The 21,345-nt window shown below is 36.1% G+C and overlaps 2 protein-coding genes across 3 annotated transcripts in view; both read left to right on the top strand.

The window, feature by feature from the left end:
• The window catches only part of LOC136262967 (dual specificity protein kinase shkE-like), a 47,125-nt gene extending 33,083 nt beyond the window's left edge, over positions 1-14,042 (top strand). For both annotated transcript variants that reach the window (XM_066057388.1, XM_066057387.1), the window contains one exon: positions 12,204-14,042. In XM_066057388.1, coding sequence (XP_065913460.1) covers positions 12,204-13,633 — 1,430 coding nt within the window. In that variant the 3' untranslated portion in view covers positions 13,634-14,042. The remainder of the gene's footprint in view (positions 1-12,203) is intronic.
• Positions 14,043-18,045: 4,003 nt separating this feature from the next.
• On the top strand, positions 18,046-19,779 carry LOC136264879 (uncharacterized). The gene is made up of 2 exons (XM_066059643.1): positions 18,046-18,357; positions 18,449-19,779. The coding sequence occupies exons 1-2, from the start codon at positions 18,046-18,048 to the stop codon at positions 19,478-19,480; spliced, it is 1,344 nt and encodes a 447-aa protein (XP_065915715.1). The 3' UTR covers positions 19,481-19,779.
• The last annotated feature ends 1,566 nt before the right edge of the window (positions 19,780-21,345 follow it).

The following is a 21,345-nucleotide window of genomic DNA, read 5'->3' on the forward strand; positions in this document are numbered from 1 at the left end:
GTTCAGCTAGAAACAAATCACCCTGTAGAGAGATCAGCTAGAAGAGGTCACCTTGTAGAGAGTTCAGCTACAAAGAAACCACCACATAAAGAGTTCAGCTGCAAATAAATCACTTGTAGAGAGTTCAGCTACAAATAAATTCCCCTGTAGATGGATCAGCTAGAAGAAGTCACCTTGTAGAGAGTTCAGCTACAAAGAAACCATCATGCAGAGAGTTCAGTTACAAACAAATCACCCTGTAGAGAGATCAGCTAGAAGAAGTTACCTTGTAGATAGTTCAGCTACAACAATTCACCCTGTAGAAAGATCAGCTAGAAGAAGTCACCTTGTAGAGTGTTCAGTTACAAAGAAACCATCATGTAGAGAGTTTAGCTGCAAACAAATCACCTGTAGAGAGTTCAGCTAGAAACAAATCACCCTGTAGAGAGACCAGCTAGAAGAGGTCACTTTGCAGAGAGTTCAGCTACAAAGAAACCATCCTGTATATAGTTCAGCTACATTTCAAGTCACCCAGTGGAGAGATCAGCTGCAAAAAAATATCCTGTGGGGAATAATGGGCATGTAATAAATATATGTATATAATTTGTATAATTACTAATAAAATCAAAAATAATTGAAGCATTAAAAATCTTCTTTAAGTTCTTTTCTTCTTCCTGTGGTAAAGAAAAAACACATGGGTTAAAAAAGCCTCAAAGCCAGCCATAGGCCGGCTTTGCAGTATACAAATACAAAAAGCAGTGATATGTAATCAAAAACAGCCAAGCTGTATAAAAAGGTGCGGCCCCCCAAAAAGGCCATGGTGAAAAAAGATGTGAAATTCAAGGTGGCGGCCAAGAAATGGCTGTGATGGTAGGTTAATGGTTACATTTTAATAACGACAATTCAGGTGAATTTTGTGCCACTTGGTCTTGGCACCAAATTCACCTGAATCGTCGTTATTAAAATGTAACCATTAACCTACCATCACAGCCATTTCTTGGCCGCCACCTTGGATTTCACATCTTTTTTCACCATGGCCTTTTTGGGGGGCCACACCTTTTTTTACAGCTTGGCTGTTTTTGATTAGATATGTATCAACATTAAACAATATGCTTTGGGCTAGGGGGAAGGAGGTTAGAAAAAAGAGTACTCTTTGTATGTTTGCAGAAAGGATAAAAATTGTGGATGACCCCTACCTAAAAGGTTTAATGATGTGAAAAAATATGGTAGGTTTGTTAAAATGTGTATAGTATAGCGGCGTAGCCCCCATAAAACATCCACATAAATAGTATTCCTCATTACAAGTATTTTTTTGAAAAAGTACATGAATTTTGCATTGTGCTGCTATACTAGTAATGCAAATACTGGATTAACAATCGGTTATTGGCTTCTTTTGGTGATATCAATATCGAATATCGGTAAATGCCAGAAACCCATATTGGTACACCTCTACAGTTACAATTGGCACAGGTATTGCAGTGAGGGCCATCTTACACTGCAATGACAACTTTGAGTTACAGCTATATACCTGATGCAGTGTATGGGGTTGTGAAGTGCAGAACAAGTACTAAAGCAAAAGTGGATGTTAAAAATATAAAGAGATAAAGAAAGGGTTTTTGCTAGATGTATTATGTGGAGAATGATGAGATTCTTCCTGATCTGGTCATAAACTTCGACCAAATAGCTATACACTGCTTACCAGTTGATAATTGGATGATGGCAAAGGAAGATACAGTGGATCCTCACTAATCCGAACTCCAGTAATCCGACCACTTGCTAATCCGAACAGTACAAATGACTGTTCTATTAGAGTATTTTGCAACCAAGTGTATGTTCTATTAAAGTAATTGAACTAGGTTCTGTATTACAATCAATGGGTTCACTAATCCAAACAAATTCACTAATCTGAACAAAGTTTTGTCAATTTGAGAACAGAGCTGTTCGGATTAGTGAGGATCCACTGTAGTAAATACGTAGAGTTCATGGGAAAGATGACAAGTGCAAAATTACAGTGGTCTTAGGGGGAACGATGAGTGGTCATTTTCTTCCAGTACAGCTTGTGTACAACGAGACAGAAAAATGTTGCCTTCTCTCATTCAAGTTTACAGATGACTGAGACATTACTTAAAGTCATAATCACAGTACAATGAGAAAACCATGTTGGACTATTGCAAAATTCTTTTCCCATACTGTACAAAGAAGCGACATTACCTCCTGATTGCCGTGCTTTAGTTATGTTTGATAACTTTATGGGCAGTGTACATAAGTGATAACCACATCAATTGTTATTGTAATCCCAGAGATCTGCACAGATAGGCTTCAGCTTCTGGGCTTGACCGTCAATAAATCTGAGAAGGATTTTCTTCAAAGAGAATTCCAGGATTGGTATGCAAAGCAAGTTCATAGTCAACTGGATGAGGACCATGTTAGTATTAGTATTAATTCATGGATTTGCAGTACAAGAAACAATAAAATATAGTGTTAGGCAAAAAGCCTTTGTTCATATCCATATCCTGTTTCCCAATACTTATCTAATTTGGCTTTGAACAGTCCAATAGTGTTTGATGAAACTATCTCTTCTGGTAAGCTGTTCCAACTATTGATAACTTGCTGTGTAAAGAAATTAGAGCAAACTTTTAATCTAGCATAGTACATATTATGGTTTAAACAACTTCATATGGTAGCCTCTGGTGTTTGTAGTAGCAGCTGGTGTAAAAAGATTGTAGGGTTAATATCATAGTAGCCATTTAAAATCTTAAAAACCTCTATGAGATCACCACGTTGACGGCGATGACATAAAGTAAACAAACCCAAGGACTTCAAATTCTGATCATAGAACAAATTACCAAAACCTTTAATTAACTTCATAGCCTGCTTCTGTACTTTCTCTAATACTTCTATGTCCTTGGCAAAATATGGACTCCAGATAGTCTAAATGTGGTCTTACATATGTTTTGTACAGAAATGTAAACAGTTCTTTCAAGATCTTAACAAATGCCCTTCTAATCATAGATAGAACCCTCATAGCTGATGCAGCTGCCTTACAGCACTATAGATCCATACTCCAAGATCTTTCTCGTGGTCAACTTCCATCAATTGGATGCATTCTCCAGAACCATTATTACACAGTGTGTATCCACTATCAGTGGGAGAATTACCAACATGCATAATTTTGCATTTCATTATTCAGCAACCAAATTTGGCACTAGTCCAAGGTCTGCTTGAAGTTGATAAGCATTTTCCAATGTCCTAATGACTGTGTAAACTTTCCGAGTCATCAGCAAAAAAGGATAAGTTATTGTGAACAATCTTTGCTATGTCATTAATGTATAATGTAAATAATAGTGGCCCAAGGACGGAACCCTGGGGAACGCCACTTTTTAGAGGGCACCAACTAGAAGAGGAGCCATTTAAAACAACTTTCTGGTAGTGGTATGAAAGAAATCCTTTAAACCATAAAAGCAGCTTATCACCAAAACCATAACTTGCCAACTTTTGAATGAGTGTGGTACTGAATCGAATGCTTTACTAAATCAAGAGATGCAACATCAACTCCATGGCCTTGGTCGATTGCAAAAGTCTCGATTGCAAAAGTCCAGTCCTTGAGGGTTGTCAAAAGATTAGTAAAACATGATTTCTTTTTAATAAAACCGTATTGACAGTTAGTAATGACCTTGTTTTCATCCAAAAATTTCATCATTTTAGACCTCACCAACGTTCCCAAGACCTTAATTACCTGAGAAGTCAACTGACAGGCCTGTGATTATCTGGACTAACGTTGAAGCCTTTTTTGAATACTGGTGTTATATGGGCTCGTCTCCAGTTACTAGGAAGCATACTAGTGTTTAACAACTCTGTAAATAATAAATAATGAGGCTTGGCCAAGCTTACAGCACAATGCATTAGGACCTGTGAGTGTAAATTGTCTGGCCCAGGGGCTTTGTTAGTTTTCAGAGATGATAATGTTTCAAAAACCTCTAATTCTGTTATATATAGGCACCTCTAACAATTTATTTACACTATTGTGGGAAATTTCAATAGTAATCACTTGTAAATACTGATTGGAAGATGTCGTTGTGAACTTCAGCTGCTTCTCCATCACTCCTTGTGAGGGTACCATCAGATTTGATAAGTTGGTTAATTTTCAGTTTTGACTTTGATTTATCCCTAACATATCCATACAGAGCTTTGGGGTTAGTATGAAGCTTTTGAATTAATTGTTGATCATATTTAGCCTGTGCAGCTCTTACCATAGACTTCACTTCATTTTGTATAAGGGTATTATGCAACATAATCTGAGGATAAATGAGTATGTCGAATAGTAGAATATAACCATTGTTTTTGTTTAATAGCTTTAGCAATTGCACTAGACCACCACGAGGGCTTATTCGTTGAAGGTTTTTTTAACAACTTTAGGAACAAAATTGTTTGTAACTGATGCCACTTTTTCTTTAAAGAGATCCCAATAGAATTATCACTGAGTAATGACTCCCAGTCTATTCTTGACACATGGCCAGGTAGTTTCCTTTCCAGTAATTATATACAGGCAACGAATCCACAGCAGTGGGACTGTCAGACAAACACTCATACTGCCATGTCAAATACTCATGGTAACTAGAACCCAATGGAGAGTGGTGATTGACAAAATGGATGGAGTTACTATCAAATTTGAACACTAAATCAAGAAGAGAGGATCTTTGACCACATCTGTGACGAGTGAAACCAGTTACGTGTTGAAAAAGATAAGCATCATTGGTGGCATCAAGTAGACCAGCAGCAAGGGATGATTCACTTCCCAAGTAATTTGAGTCCTCCCAGTCAATGTCCGGAACATTGAAATCACCATTAAATAGAACATGAGGGTCATTGAATTCATTAATACTTCTAATGGCAGAAAGTAATCTACCATTTTTTTGTCACTTGAAGATGGAGAGCGGTAAACGATACCAATAAGTAGTTGTTCATTGTCCCTCAGTGTGACACTACACCCCAACGAATCATTAATATTAAAATCCATTAAGATATGGCTGGTAAGGACTCATGTAAATAAAGTAAACATCACCACCAGATCCAAACTTTCTATCAGCTCTAAAAAAGTTGCAACCTTTCAAGGATAGCTCACTGTCATTGATAGAATCAGTACACCAGAACTCAGCTATTCCTATCTCGTGATAATTGTTTTGAGCAACCAAGGCTCAAAGTTCAGGCATTTTATTTTTAATACTTTGAGCGTTAGTCAAAAAGCAGTTCAAAGCCATTGTATGAGGAGTAGGAGTGTGGTGCACAGTATGTGTGCAGAGGGGAGGTAACTGGTTCCTTGAATCCTTGTTTTGTTGCTGCTCCTTAGGGGTCAATCATGGGTGATAAACTGTATAGTAGGGACCACAAAGGAGTAGTCATGGCCCACAAAATAATATTCACCCAAAAACCAGCCTCAATTTTCCCAGACGACGATAAGGCAGTATTGGTTAAGTCCAAACAAGCTTTCAGATCGACCCAAAATACTTTCAATAAGTTGCTACGGAATTTAAAAAAAAATTATTTAATGGAATTTTCTAGTGACTGACTGAGTAAGTAAGTAACTGACTGAATGACTGATGCTTTCAGACAAGCGTAACTCGATAACGGCTAAGGCTATGGGCTTGATTTTTTCACTGTTCGACATCGCTTCGGCCCGACAGGTGCCTTTTGGCGTACTGCAGTACATACAATACATTCTTCATGGACTTACCAGTGTCCTCCTTTGTGTCCCACTTGGTGTCCCATTTATCTTTGCTGACAGTGAAAAGTGTCGATTTGGTGGTAGCATGCGATGGCTTCCCTTCGAATCGGAAATTGTCCATATTTTTCATAGTGGCTACTCTGATTGCAGAGGTGCTTTTCAAACAGTTCTTGATTTGTACTGCTGTGTAACAGGTTGAACATAGCTGACAACGAAGCGTAATAGATACTTCAATTTTCAAACGATAATTGATATAACTAGGGCGCGGCGCCATTTCTTTCTTTTGGTATGCATGGATTGCAGAAGTGCTTTTCGAGCAGTTCTTGATCCGAAATGCTGTGTAATGGGTTGGGAATAGCCGAGAACGAAGCGTAATGGATACTTCACTTTTCAGACGATAATTGGGGCGTGCGGCACCATTATGCGTGGGTTCACCAAGTCATAATAATTTTTTTACAAAAAAAGTTAACAAACAAGTACACAGAAATATTTGGAATTTTCAACTAGAGTAGGGACCATAGCATATCAATAAAAAGTACTGAAACAAGCTGGAGCAGTGCACGATATTAAATCACAGTAAAACAATAAGAAGTGTTAAGTGGTCCTACTATAGTTGAAAATTCCAATTTTTCTGTGTACTTGTACACCTTTTGAATATCTTCTGTACTGTTATGCAATATCATGGCTTTATCACGCTCTGAGTCAACAGAAACCTAGATCTGTACTGATTATCCTTCCCACTGCCAATCTTATTTGCATTGGTGACCTTAACCTTCACTCCCACAAACTTGTCAAATATTGAAGTAACAGTACTGATGTCATAGAATTTCCTTTCTAGTCACTTTCAGTTGATGACTCTGAACTATTACATTTGCTTCTCTCTTTCTCTTCATTCATAAAAGAAGTTAAAACTTTTCAGAGGTAGAACTGAGAGCATTGGATTAGTGTTGTTTTAGTTAACTATAACTAAAACTAAAAGTACTTTTAGTAGGGCAAATATGTATTAGTTAACTAAAAATATATAACTAAAAGCAAATCCATATGTGACCGGATCTGCGAAAACCCAACACAATCGTGCAAGCCTAAATTTTCAGCATAAAGCATTGAATACAATGGGTGAAATACTTGCATATTATTGAAAAAATTCCATAAAATTTTTGAACGCCTCTTTCTTATTGAAGGAGGGGGCTAACTATAAAACCGATATCATCTTATTTGCCTGCTCAAGAGGAGTTGGAAAATCTTTGTTTCGTTACAGTAGACCCAAGGATACGGAAGTTATGAATGTTTGTTTACGTCATGTCGAAGCGATCGTACGCGATCGATTTTTCTTCACAAATTCCGCCTTTGTATCCAGTTAAGAAGGGTGAGTAAAGGAAAACCCTACCCAGTAATTGATTCCCCTGTTCATGGCGAACACAATGGTGAAAATTGTAGCTCCATACCTCGATTCATTGGTAAGTTACAACCATTTTTGTAGGTGCCTGTAATTTATTTTCCCTATACTTGCTGTACAAATCGATTTTTCTGTTGTTGCTACTTTGTAGGGCTGTAACTCCTAAAGCTATCGGCATATGAGGCTGAAACTTTGTCCGAGGGTACACTTGGCTAAGTAGATTATAAATATTTAATAAACAAGAATTTGAAAATGCATGATTGTGTCGGGTTTTTGCAGATCCGGTCACATATAACTAAAACTAAATCTATAACTAAAATACAACAGAATAATTCACTAAAACTAAATCTAAAACTAAAAGAATTAAGAAAGATATATAACTAAAACTGTAACTAAAAGATTTTCACATTTTAAACTATAACTATATCAAAAATAGCCATTGGGATTGCGAATCTAATGCAAATATGGTAATTTACTGATATTTACAAACTTCTGCATTTCAAATGACGTGGCGGCATGCTCAAAACCCACTAAACTGAGGACTAGGAAATACAAGTTGTGTTTATAAAGACTTATACTGACTTATATAATCAAGAACCCAACTATTGCGAACAAAGTCACTCACACGGATGTTCTCCCGTATATTTCATCTAAACAGTAAAAAGGCGGTTACTAGACCAGCCACTCTTGGTCCAATTCCTTCGAAATATCAAAGAATAATTCATATATATGGTATTCCCGACTGTTTATTCTATTTAGACTAATTAGTTTAGGGTGAATTCCTATGGTCTTGGCAACTGGTGAATCTCACAATACATTCCCTGTACATTACGCATTGGACGAAACGATGAACAAGTGGCAGAATTCGTGAAAAGGCAGTGATATGCACTGCAGCTAGAGCCATGAGAACAAGGTGGAGTGTTCCTTAGAGGTTTGTGAGTAATACACAGACCTTTTTTGTGGGTACCACCATGTAATGTTGCTGGCATTTCGAAAGTACACGAAAATCACTGTATTTTTATGCCATTTTGTGCATTTTACATGATTTTGGGGGCGTGTCCTTTTCAATGGTAATGTATTACTAATGTTCAAAACTTTTCAAAAGTTTTGAACATTAGTAAATACATTAAATTGACATTGACATTGGCGGCAGGGCGGGGCGGGGCGGAATAACGCAGAAAATATAACCGTAACTAAAAGGAATTAAGAAAAATCACTAAAGCTAAAAACTAAAAGTCCTTACTTACTAAAACAACACTAAATTGGATAAACGAGGGCGACTCTGAAGTGCAGATGATTTCATAGGAGAAACCAGACTCTTCTGTACGTGAAACAACATTGCTTAAACTAGTACACGAACTCTCTAAAATCTTAAGTTTTTCTTCAATACATTGAAGTTACTGGGAAATTGCTTTCTTTAAACTGTGAGATACACTACTTTGCACAGTATTAGTTAAGCTTTCAATCATGCCCAAAATCATTCAGAGCTTTGTAAACCAATGCATCACAATACTGGCAAAACCAATGAATTTGACTATCTATAATCACCTATAGTATGTTCACGTTGAGCTGAATCCTCAAAAACATTTAATAACTCATGGATGCAATTACACATGATCCTGAAATTTGGCTCATTTGTAGTACTGCTTGACCCGCTTCAAAATCTTTTTGTTCAAATGTTAGACATGATATTTATGGCCAATCAAAATTTTCACAATACATTTCCTATAGGGAAGCCCTATAAGTACAGCATCCATTACAGCCCTTTCCCGAACTTGTAATGGAGCCAAACCATACGTGTCTGTTGTTGACACCTTTGCTGTTACCAATAATCATCTGGTTGGCTGAAATATTAACTCTGTTGAGAAATAATAATTTTTAGTTGTTTTTCAGGATTCAGCTCAACGTGAACATACTATATACAGTTGCCATCACGTTTTCTGGAATTTTCTCACAACCTGAACATAAATACATTTCTCACATTGGATTAAGCACTCTACAGCGCTGGTACATCTATCACAGCTTCCGAAATGTAATTTAAGAATGGCTCAGGGCATGCAGTTCCTGCAAGCTATTTACAATTACATGAGTAAGGTGAAATTGAAATATCAACATATCCCACCCTAGGCCATCATGCATGCTGTGTGAATACATAGTGATGATGTTTAATACCTATAACTTTTAGTTAGTATGGACATGGTCCTGCACGTAGGGCAGGCACCAATGCTAGCTATGTTATAAAAAGTAAACAAACAAGTAGAAATCAAGAATTGTAAGTTGGATTAGGGATTCAAGAATAAACAAGTAGTGAAAAAAGGGAATAGCTAAAAAGTGGTGAAGCAAGGAAGGTTGCCTATACCTGCAGATATACTAATGGACATTTAATTCCTAGTTCAGTCATGGTTATAGACTAAAGTTTAGGGATTTAATGTGTACTAGTATATCTGCAGGTGTAGGCAACCTTCCTTGTTTCACTACTTTTTAGCTATTCACTTGTTTCACTACTTTTTTCATCTTTGATCTCTAATCCAACTTAAAATTCTAATTTTTCCTTCTACTTGTTACGTGAATATTTCACCCATTAATTGTGTTTATTGTATTCTACTGTAAATTTAGGCTTACGCTAACATGTGGGATTCTTGCAGATCTGTAATTTATTTGGCAGTTATTATATACATTAACTTGTACAACTATGAACAGTACTAATGTATTTTTGACCATATTGTTTTCTGGATGCATGTATGTATTATGGAATTCAGCTACAATGCTCTTGGTTTGCATTCACCTTGAACACTAATATATGCACCCAAAAGAATTTTACATTCTGTATTGGTACGTAGCATGTATCTTGATGCTGATATACTTTGCAAGTACTTATTGCATGTACCACAGAATTTTGAATTATTGAAAATCATACCATTAGTTTTTCTTTTTTAGATGTTGTTCAGCATAATTATGTTTTATATACCACTTTAGCGTGGGCGTTCAAAGGCGCCGCTCGGTGTTTAACTCGCATATTGCCCGGGCAATATGGGCAATATCATGGGAAAGCGGTTTGCCAATGACTTTGATACCCAGCCAGTTCAAAGAATCGATGCGCTTTGACTCGTTATATTGAGCGACATAGAGCTTTGTATTGTGGGACTCGGTTTTGTAGAGGTTGCTAAGCTTAGTACATAGGCTAAGATAGAGTAGTTGGTTGTTACTAAAGGATAATGAAGGCACAAAATAATTGTTTGGGCGATTGTGGATGCGTATTTCTACCCACCGCGTATCAGCCTTTGAACAGACCACGGAACAGCAAAGCTACTACTGCTACGTTGAAATAGGTTAGTAACTTACAGTTCTAAGTACTTAACTTAATATAATAACTTACTTACTGTCCCAATAGCGAAGTTAATTGGCTTAACTTAGTACAAAAATGATAACAATATAAACTCCATCCCACAATTGCAAGTTTTCTAACATTGCGTGTTGAAGCATAGTAACGTATTAATGACGTTTTAATGTATGGACAACGTTTTGATGGCTATTAGCCCATGCTATTAAAACCACAATCGATCTTCAGATGCTACTGTATAAAACAAATGGGATGAGTTCTCATTAGTTCTTTCACCTATTAGGTGAGTGCGCCCCAAGTGATATATATCACTTGTATCATGGCTGCTTGGGATTTTGCTGACATATACACCCGCAGCCCTCGGGCCTGCGGCCCTCGTGCTTTGGGTGTATATATCAGCAAAATCCCTCGCAGCCATGGTATAACTATTACATAAAGTGTTTTCTGTATATGTTAAAGCATTGCTGTAGGTGCTATATGAAAATAAAGCACGAGGCGTGCAGCCAAGATGCGAATAAAGCACAAGGCGAAGCCGAGTGCTTTATTAGCATTGAGGCCAAGTTTCAAGTGCTTTATTTTCATATACCCTGTAGCACAAGCAAGGCAATGTTTTAAATGATTTATGGAACTTTCTAGTTGTGCCATACACTAGGACTCGTAATTAACACGCGTTGCATGAATTACCGTATGTCTATGTTTATAAACCGTTAAAAACATTTTTGTCAACAAAGGCCTCCCTCATTCTAGGAGAGAGGGGAGCTGTCTTCGTCTATTTTGTCGCACATTGATAGCTAATGAAGCCATTCCCTGATAGACAGCTACTACAGGACACATTAAATGAAGTATATATGTACAAATATGCAAGTTGCATGGAATGAGCTTCTAGCTACAGAAATTCCACTCCAGTCCATTGCTTGATTGCGAGTTCAGTAATTTGTGACGGACAACTTCTGAATTTGGAGTGAAGCCTCCATAGAACATAGACGCCACACTTCAGTTTCGCTGCTTGTCATTCTCCTTCTCCTACATATATACAAAAAAGGCTGTATAGAATTAATAAAGTTACGTAATCCATTGTTAAAAAATTTTCGTCGCTTGAGGACACAGGTGAAAATATATTAACACGAAAATTTAACTTGTGAAAATTTCTCGCAGCTTATATTCATAGAAATACGGTATTAGCAGCCTGAATACACACAAACTAGTTTAACAAAGTAACTCACAAGTAGTTCACCATAGTTTGGCATAGCAGACGTTCATTGTGTATTTTAGCAGGTTTTGGTCACAACCCACAATTGATTCTATTGTGACACATAATGAAGTACCCTGTATTTTCTGTGATATCTCCAGGACTTGTCCACTTACATTAACAAACATAACAGAAACATTACCTTCTCCCACCCATCATCTATAAAGCAATCCAGTGGTAGAATTCGTATTCGGTGATTGACCACTCAGTGTGGCGAGGGGTATCAGCCTTCACCAGCTTGGGTGATTAGTCGTACTGGCGTGAGCACCACTGGCTATTAGCCTGCACTAAAGCACGTGGGCAACTGTGCTTATTGCCCACAAACAGTGCTTTATTGTAATAAAGTACTCTTTGCGGTGCAATAAAGCACTCTTTGTGGGAAATAAAGCACTGTTTACCCTAAAGTGTACTTTATGAAGTTTAAAGTACATCTTTTCCTTTGATCTTTCCCACACCAAGTTCTATAATTTTTAATAAATTTTCTTTAGTGTAATGTTCTTATTTTTATGTTATTTAGAATCTGATACAAGACATGAAATCTCTTCTGTTGTACATCCTCAGCATCTTACAACACCAGAGAATAAAATGAAACAGTCACAGCAGGCATTGCAACTTGAAAGCAGTGGCCAAATTATTGCTGCCGGCTCTACTGTTAGTAAACCACATCAAGACACAAATGAAATAGAAAGAAAGGTTAGAGAAATTAACGAAATGGTTCAAAGAATGGATATAAATGTACGCCAATCCTTCCAAAAGTCATTGGATGTGCAGAAAAGCAATGAACAATTGAAACTAGATAATAGTTACTTGCAGAATGAGTTATCCCTTGCTCAACAACAGTTGTTAGATGTGAAGAAAACTAACAATGATTTGAGAATTAGCATGACTAACCTACAGATTCAACTGTTGCAGAATCAGAACCAGTTTTCCATCGCACAAAAGCAATCTGTGGATATGCAGAGATGCAATGAAGACTTGAAAGCAAGTAATGCTCTGTTACTGAATCAGTTGTCTCAAATGCAAAACCAACTTTCCATCACCCAGCAACAATTTTTGGATGTGCAAAAAGAAATGAAAGCAAGCAACAGTTTTTTACAGAGCCAACTGTCTCACACTACAAACCAGCTGTCCCTCACTCAACAACAGTTGTTGGGTGTACAGTCCATGTTGACCTGTAGTAGACTGTGGGTTGTTTCAATTGATCAGTTAACAATTGGGAAGGAAATTGGTAGAGGAGCTTGGGCTACTGTCCATGAGGCTACATTTCGAGAAGCCACTGTTGCTGCTAAGTGCCTTCACAAACTTATTACTGCTCCAAGAACCAGACAACTATTTCAACGAGAAATGGAAATGGCTCTTGAGTGTCAACATCAGAATATTGTAACTTTCCTTGGAGCTACACTAGAAGGTCCTCCAGTAATCTTGATGGAGATGATGGATACTAGCCTGAGGAGTGCATATGAAGAAGAAATAGTTAAGGATCATCAGATTAATGGTATTCTTCATGATGTTGCTAAGGCTCTCCATTTCTTACACACCAGGCCAGATCCGGTAATCCATCGTGATGTGAGTAGTGCCAATGTGTTACTGAAGGTACTCTACAATGGTGAATGGCTGGCCAAACTAGGAGACTTGGGTACTGCTAAGATACAACAGCAAGTAGCCACTGCTGGTCCTGGAGCAATGGCCTATGGAGCCCCTGAAGCTGCTGATTACACAAAGCATTCCCCCAAAATGGATGTGTATAGCTTTGGAGTTGTTATCATTGAAACTCTCACCAAAACTCATCCATTTCAGATAGTGAACACCCTTAAAGCACAAGTCAAACAACAATATCCACAGTATTATCAACTGGTTAACAATTGTACCAAACAACAGTCAAGTGACAGACCGACAATGTATGATATTCTATTGCAGTTGGATGGGATTGCTGCTGCTAAGCATTAACAACTCTTACCTGTGAACATGATGCTACATCTGCATGTATTTTCTTTTGCACTACAAGTATAAGTACATATGTATGTAGGCTAATATTGAATACTTTTTTTATGTGTTGTAATGCATGTTTTACCTATTCACACTTTTTAAAAAATAACTTTTTACACTATATGGTTATGTTAAGACTTGTTAAATACAAGTCAAACAACAATGTACACTTATATTTTTACACAAGCTATGTTATGTTAAGATTTTTAGCTTTATAATTTGTGATCCACCTATAACTGAATTATCTTATTTTATAGTTGTAGCAGTATAGCGCTTTGAGTCTTTTGGACAACATTGATTTAATTTAAGAGTTGAAAATGTGGTATGTAAACATTATAGGAGCTAGCTATGTATAAAATGTAGCATTGATATTTACCTGCCTGCTGTCTAGATACATGACAGTAAACTGAACTAGAACATGCCACTCCTTATTTCTTGTAATATGTATTACCAATATAATGTTATTTATTTCATTCCGAGTGGACTCTGTAGTGTTGATGAGCTCAAGAAACCTGTTTATTGAATGCATGTATATATATATATATATATATAATTCAGAATTTTGGAAATCACCCAAATGGGTGCATTTGACACATAAAATATTTTAACAATTAAGTAATACGTTTCTTGGTGTAAATCCACTTGTTAATGATTTTAATCGATTCAATTCTCAATTCCTTGAATTATATACAAGAAGGTTTTTGAAATGAACAGCATCCTGCACTAAACAGCATCACCCTAAACATTAAAATTCTAATTATTCATGCACGACAATATGGGTGATTTTCCAAAATTTGGTCACATTTGTACATGGTATTTTATTAATATTTCTTAGCATGATCATCAGCATAGTCAATTTTACTGTCACTATTAATTTTGCGGAATTATAATTATTATGATTATTTTCATCAAATTTTCTACTAAATACATTTTGCAAGCAAGCTATGTAAGTCATATTTTATATACATAGTTGTTTGACTTTATTATGGTCTATACAAGGATATCAGTTTAAAATAAATAGATTTTAAAAGGCCCAGAAACTCATTTAGATGCAGGAGACATTATCCTTTAATTTGTCACAATGTTGGATGTCTGCTAAACTCAACCTGGAGGTGACACATATGTAACTATTGCTAGCTTTGTTGCTGTTCAAAAATTATTCAGCAGACTGCACAGCGCTAGCAATGATATATAGTAACCAACAAATTTCTTGCAAAACAGAAGAGGCTATGTGTACCAGATAAGAAAACTTATAATAAATTAGTTATAGTAGCTTAATTGCTGCTGCTGTTACAGATAATTAAGTATCCAATGCTAAGGACCATTCCTTACACAGTTTTCAAGGCACCAAAAAACCTGAAATTTTCACCATGCTGGTACTCACTACTGATCAATTTCCAAGGTGGCAACCGCTTTCTATCTGAAGTTATGAATCATAAAAGTTGACAAAATAATGGAATGTATGTGGAGCCTGAAGACCCCTAGCCTTTTCACAAATTTGGTCATTATACTCTTCCATGGCTGTCAAGCTATATGTAAGGAAAATATCATTTTGCATTTCTGGTAAGGTAAGTGACAATGCAGCAAAAAAAGTTTGCAAGACTCAAGAAAATTAAAGTTGCAGTAAAACTAATTATTGCAGTGGCTTATGTGATTCAACATTCGTATCCAAGATTTGAAAAATGATTATTAGAGTTGACATTGGATCAAACATTGTATTAAAGTACACTACTGTGACAGCCTCTTTTCTAATTAACCATAGGTAGCTTATACACACATGCATGGATGACTTCAAGTTACAATTTATTATAGACAATGCAGCCATGTAGCTACTTCTATCTTCTGTACTGTACTTGCATTTAGCAACAATAATATAATATTAATAGCTAGGTTCAAATAACTGTATTAAAATGGCAAGAGGCATGCATGTATATGCGACAGTTGTATTGAGGACACTAGATGTGATGTTACCAACCCTATAGTAACATGTGTGTTCTATAATATAGCCGCACTATATAAAAGATATTCTTCGCACACACACACACACACACACACACGCAATGTCACTACACTCCAGCTGCATCATTGAAAAGTCACCATTAAAATTTCCTTAGTTCCCATGCTTGGAAACTCAATAGAACAGTTGATTGTATTAAATGTAATTAAAGACCATCTCCTTAATAATTATGACCACCTCCTGTAGTGGCCTCCTCTAGAAGTTCTCAAACACAGCAAATGTGTGTTACATGATCATTAACATGCATATGACCACCATACTGAGACTATTTTTGGTCGTATTAATGAGGTTTCACTGTGTTAAGTTAGTCTGGTAGGTTTGAAAGACAAAATTAATATGTGGATCAGAATTTTTCACTTAGAAAGCAAGACACAGACAAACTGATAATAACTTTACACCAATATATGGTATCACTTTGACACTCATAGTTTATACTTGTGTATACTATAGCATGTGATTGCCTGCAAGTTTTGCACGTTTTAATTTAGTAGCCAATATTATGTGTATCTATAATCACACATACAGTATAAACAAGCATAAGTTCATAGACTATTTTGAGTCCATTTCTTGTCTCATCGTGTATTACGTATGTTACTAGTTGTACAGTTCCATATGACCATGTAAGAGAGTAGGTGGTAACATCATTGGCTTCATCACCTGCACCACTATACATGTGACTACTTTCAACATTTCCTATTCTAGCATTGTCAATGGATATAGTAGGACAAGGAAAGACCATATGGACGGTATGGAGTAGTTGTAGTTTAGGTGTAGCACAATGTTGGCACACATAAACATGTTATGATGTTAAATTACTATTACATTAATTATATGCATATGTATAAATTGATATAATGATGGACCTACCCAGGATATCAGCATCAGTTTACAGGTATATCAGTACTGTTATATAATTTTCATATCTGTCACTGTATACAATCATGTCACTATATAGCAACCAGCTATATACTCATCTGTGTTACTGAGTATATTATTACAAGTATCAAATCATCAAGTATGGACTAACAGAATTTATCATTCAATAACTTAAATCCGTGTAAGGTCTCATGCTGTAGAAGAAGCCCCATCTAAAATAGAATCCACACAGTGTTATCACACGTACAGTTGTGCATTTTCTATTGGTAGAAAACAATCCATTACCTATCCAGTAAGCTCTAGCTCACTGTGTATGTACAGAGACCTTAATATGCAACTATTGCACAATTTAATGACACTGCACATGAAATCTTCACTTATATTATGAGATATGGTCTGTAGTAGCTCCTATATATGTATACATGGTTTTGTCTAGATAACCGATAAACTGATCAACTATGTTGGAGTATAAGGTGGGTTCTAGATTTTATAGTACAGAATAGTCAGTCACTCAATCGGGTTATTGTCTTATAACACAGCCAATATTATGGTAGCTATACAATATTACTCATAATAATATATATGTATAGGTTGTGTCTTCTCATTCTTGTCAAATGTGAATCATTGTCTGGTTGGTGCTTTTTCCATTGCTATAGTTGACAATATTATCATGCACATTGCAGCAAGTTAGGAAAAGCTGCACTTTTCTCTAGGGTGGCACTTATCCATAGGCAGTCCAATATGATGCTACTGCTTTTAGTGAGGAACTACTTGGAACCCCCAAGGGTGTGCATTTTAACATTGATGGGATGGTGCACGTATTGTAATGGACATATACAAGGCAGAACTGTCAAGGTATTTACAGTATAATAGTAAGACAAACCCTCAGCAGCAAAGGGACTAATGTTACTCTAAGGTTTGATTGCAGCTGAGCTACTGCATGCTAAACACATGTATGTACTTACAGTCAAATATGGAGGACAACCGGTAGACTTGTAAAATTCCTTACTATGAGTACAACATTTTGTTTGCTTTAATTTGAAAGATTAAATTTTACACTGTAGCTAATTGACATAAGCATAATCGCATGGTGAGTTTTAACTTATTGTATGTAGTATTGCAGATTTGTATGCAAAATACGTATGTTGCCACTCACTGCCTGTATACAGCTAGTGGTGTCTTGCTTATCCTGGGGGAGGATCACATTTCGTAGTAGTGGTTGACTGTATGGGTAATCGTTGTGCACCATGGTTATCACTGTTAAAGAACAGTACACAATATTCAATGGACAATCCTTTTGTAATTCAGTTAACAGAAGTATAGATAATTGAACAGAGATTGCACTGCACTAATAGACTTGGTGTTGTTCACCCCAAGAATTTGAAAACTTTTTAACGGGTCTATTACTATAAACTAATAATGATTGTTAGAATTTATAGATTTTGTTACTATACTTGTGTACATACAGGGACAGATTAAAATGGGCACAGCAAAAGAATATGCTATAAAAAGACTGCACCAGAATATTCGTACAACACTTAACCTGGTGGCTATCATCCCATTTCTCAATCAGACCTACATGCTGACAGATGATGAGTTATATAAACTTCAAAATAGAGACCATTCATATGGAGAACGGATTGACTTGATGATTGAAATGCTACCAAGCAAAGGACATGACTGGTGGAACAACTTTCTGTGGTGCCTGAATGAGAGCTCTACACATCCTGGACTGTCTACACATAAAGATTTAGCCGATCTACTGCTAGAAGAGCTGCACAAACAGCAGGAGGTTAGCTGTAAACATTAACACATAGCTACATTAGCATAACTGTGCAATACACATAATTGCACATATTTGTTTATACTTTTGCTCCACACAGGTGAAACATTTCCATCCACTGAAATACAATCTTGTGCAGTGTCTACAATTTTTCTCACGGAAAATTCATAGGAATATGTATGGAGCAACTATGCTGGTTTTATTTTTGTTGGTTATGCTTGGCTTTAAAGGAGTGGATTTTGGCAGCACAGTTATAGTTAATATACCAAAGGAAGCTGTAGAGAGTAGAACTCTAATAACCACTCAGGTTAATGCTAATAGTGACACCATTAATAGAGAGCCTATCATTATCACCTCTCTTGTAAAACCAGCCACACAGACTACTGCCAATACTGTTCCTGCAAGTGATATCAGTGATACAAAAAAACTAAGGAATGTATCATTGATTTCCAGTCATCCTACTGACAACAAGAGGTTTAGCAATGATCAGCAGTTACCACATACAAATCAGACAGGGCTAAACATTTCTGACTACATTAATATACTTGTAAATTTGTTTCACATAAAACCTGATGATGATTTTGATAGTGTGACAGTCATACAAAAGCAACTGAATTTAACTCACTGTTTAGTTTATCAAATTGAGAATGAAAAACTGATGCATTCACTTTTAGACTTATATAAAGTCTACCTAGCCTTACATACCATTTGGTTTCCCTCTACATTCGAAAGATATCTTACCGCAACCATTGAGGGCATTACCCATTGGAACCATAAGAATCGATTGACATTTTACAATCATATCAAAAATGCTTTAGCTAATGCCACAATGGAATTACTAGTAATGAAAACTATACTAGGTGTGACAAATGTTACTCTAATGAACATGATCCACAAGGACTTCAAAGTTACAGATAAAGTTTTGTTTGAACAACTGATGGCCAGTTCGAAGGTTAAGGAACTTGCTGTAAGCATACAGCAAACCATTGATTCACAAAGACCAGCTTATCATGAAGGTAGTGATTTTCATTCAAAGCTCATATATTACCCAGCACTTGAAAGATATCTGTCTTCTCTTATTATCACAATGAATGCTAGAGATGTTTGTTCTAGAGTTTGTGCCAGTCTTTGACTAGACATATACATTAATAATGTGTGTATTTTCATAACATTGTATCTGTACTTATTTGGTATTTCGACAAGTATTGTTTTGTGCATGTGAATGACTTCAGAGATGTACGTATGCCTCACAAAGTATGTTTAACATTTACGCTATGTACTATAGTGCTAATACAACATCTAGATTATTATTAATATCTATCAATGTCTCATTGTCGTACAGACTTTCATATGTGCATTGTTTATTTAGATGCTGTATAGCTAGTTATATATGTAGCTGTAAAGCTGTTTTCTTTGACGCTCTAATGTATTCCTCAGTATACAGTATATTCAACAGGTTGATATGTCATACTCTTTCTGTAGCTATGTCTCAGTAGGATTTATGACCAGATATTACACAAATATTGTAATGGGCAACTGACACCATCATTGTGTAGCTACACTACCTGACTATTGATTGGCTTCAGTCCTGTTTTGATCTTTAGTTTGTGTATTTTGTCTCTTTCTCACTCTGGATTAACTGTAGTCATCACAAAGATGAACTCAATAATAACAATAATCATCATCTGTGAGGCCCTCATTAATTTACTACACTTGGTATTACAGTAGGTAGCTGAATCTATACATTTTTACATGTAGCTATGTGCATGTGTATAGCTATAAATTCACAGGATTATAATTGTGTTGTATATATGTAGTAACTGCTATATTGGCTACCTATAAGAATATGGTTACATGGGACAGTACATGGTTCCTAACTACTGCCATCAATGAGGACAGTATATTAATATATGCTATTGTGGAGAAGTGTACACAATCACATGGTATGAGATATGCATCACATACTTGTTGCTACAGTAATGAGCATACTATTATTATAACCTAGACTCTTAAGAATAAGAATCTCGATGTCAAAACTGTTTAATGCCATCCAATTACTGTACACATTATGTGTATCACTTCCACCAACATAGCTAGTGCAAGATTGTCAATTCTGACTAGATCTTGGAAAAGCCTACCTTTTGGGAACATGCAAAAGTTGTGGGAAACTCAATTGACTTAATTTTGGATAAAGCAATCACATGTGTGGGACACCAATTAATTCATGATTTGTTCAGGTGATGAAATGGCATGTATTTAGACAATGATACACATTATTTAATTGCAGAAAAGTACTAAGAACACTTTATTTAACTATCAGAGATCTCTTTTATGTATCTTAGATAGCATTACTATAATTAGCAGTAAATTGGTTTCTCTGGGATGCTTCAAGATGTCAAGCTAAAAATTTAACATAACTTACACAAGGTAGATAAATACCAGTGCTTCATTTTAGCTAAAAAAGAAACAGTTGACCAATATGTACCCAAAAGGTAGGTTTTCCAAAATCAGGTCACAATTGACTCATTAAAAGTTTGCCCTATATAGATATACTGTATTGTACTACAGTGTAGCTTGAGTGACAGATCTACGTTGACAGTTATCCATCCTTACCATGCCCCAGAACTCTCATCTCTCATGCTTCGCAGTGTTCATATCCTGTCCCCCTAACTAAAAAAAACTTTTTAAAAATCAATATCTTGCTATGTATGTCTTTTTTGTTATCATGTCTATATCTTGGAGAGTTACCGTACTGCAACTAAACTAGAGCAGTTATGTAGCTCTATCAGCTTTGAGATGATCATCACTTCAAACTGTCATGTTTTGTATAGTCACATATATATATCCTACTACTCTCTATGTCTTTTATTTTTTTTCATTTAAAACAATTTGCACTGTCTCATAGTAATAGTTATTTGGTACCCTCAAGCCCAATAGCTACTCACATTGACAATGTGAAACCTACAAGTTCTCACGACAAAACTATGCTGACTAAAA

This window comes from Dysidea avara, chromosome 8 (assembly GCF_963678975.1).
Source record: "Dysidea avara chromosome 8, odDysAvar1.4, whole genome shotgun sequence".
NCBI lineage: Eukaryota > Metazoa > Porifera > Demospongiae > Dictyoceratida > Dysideidae > Dysidea > Dysidea avara.

Coding starts and splice junctions, on each gene's coding strand:
- LOC136264879 (XM_066059643.1), top strand. CDS start 18,046: ATGGGCACAGCAAAAGAATATGCTATAAAAAGACTGCACCAGAATATT. Junction 18,358..18,448: donor AGCTGCACAAACAGCAGGAG/GTTAGCTGTAAA, acceptor TGCTCCACACAG/GTGAAACATTTCCATCCACT.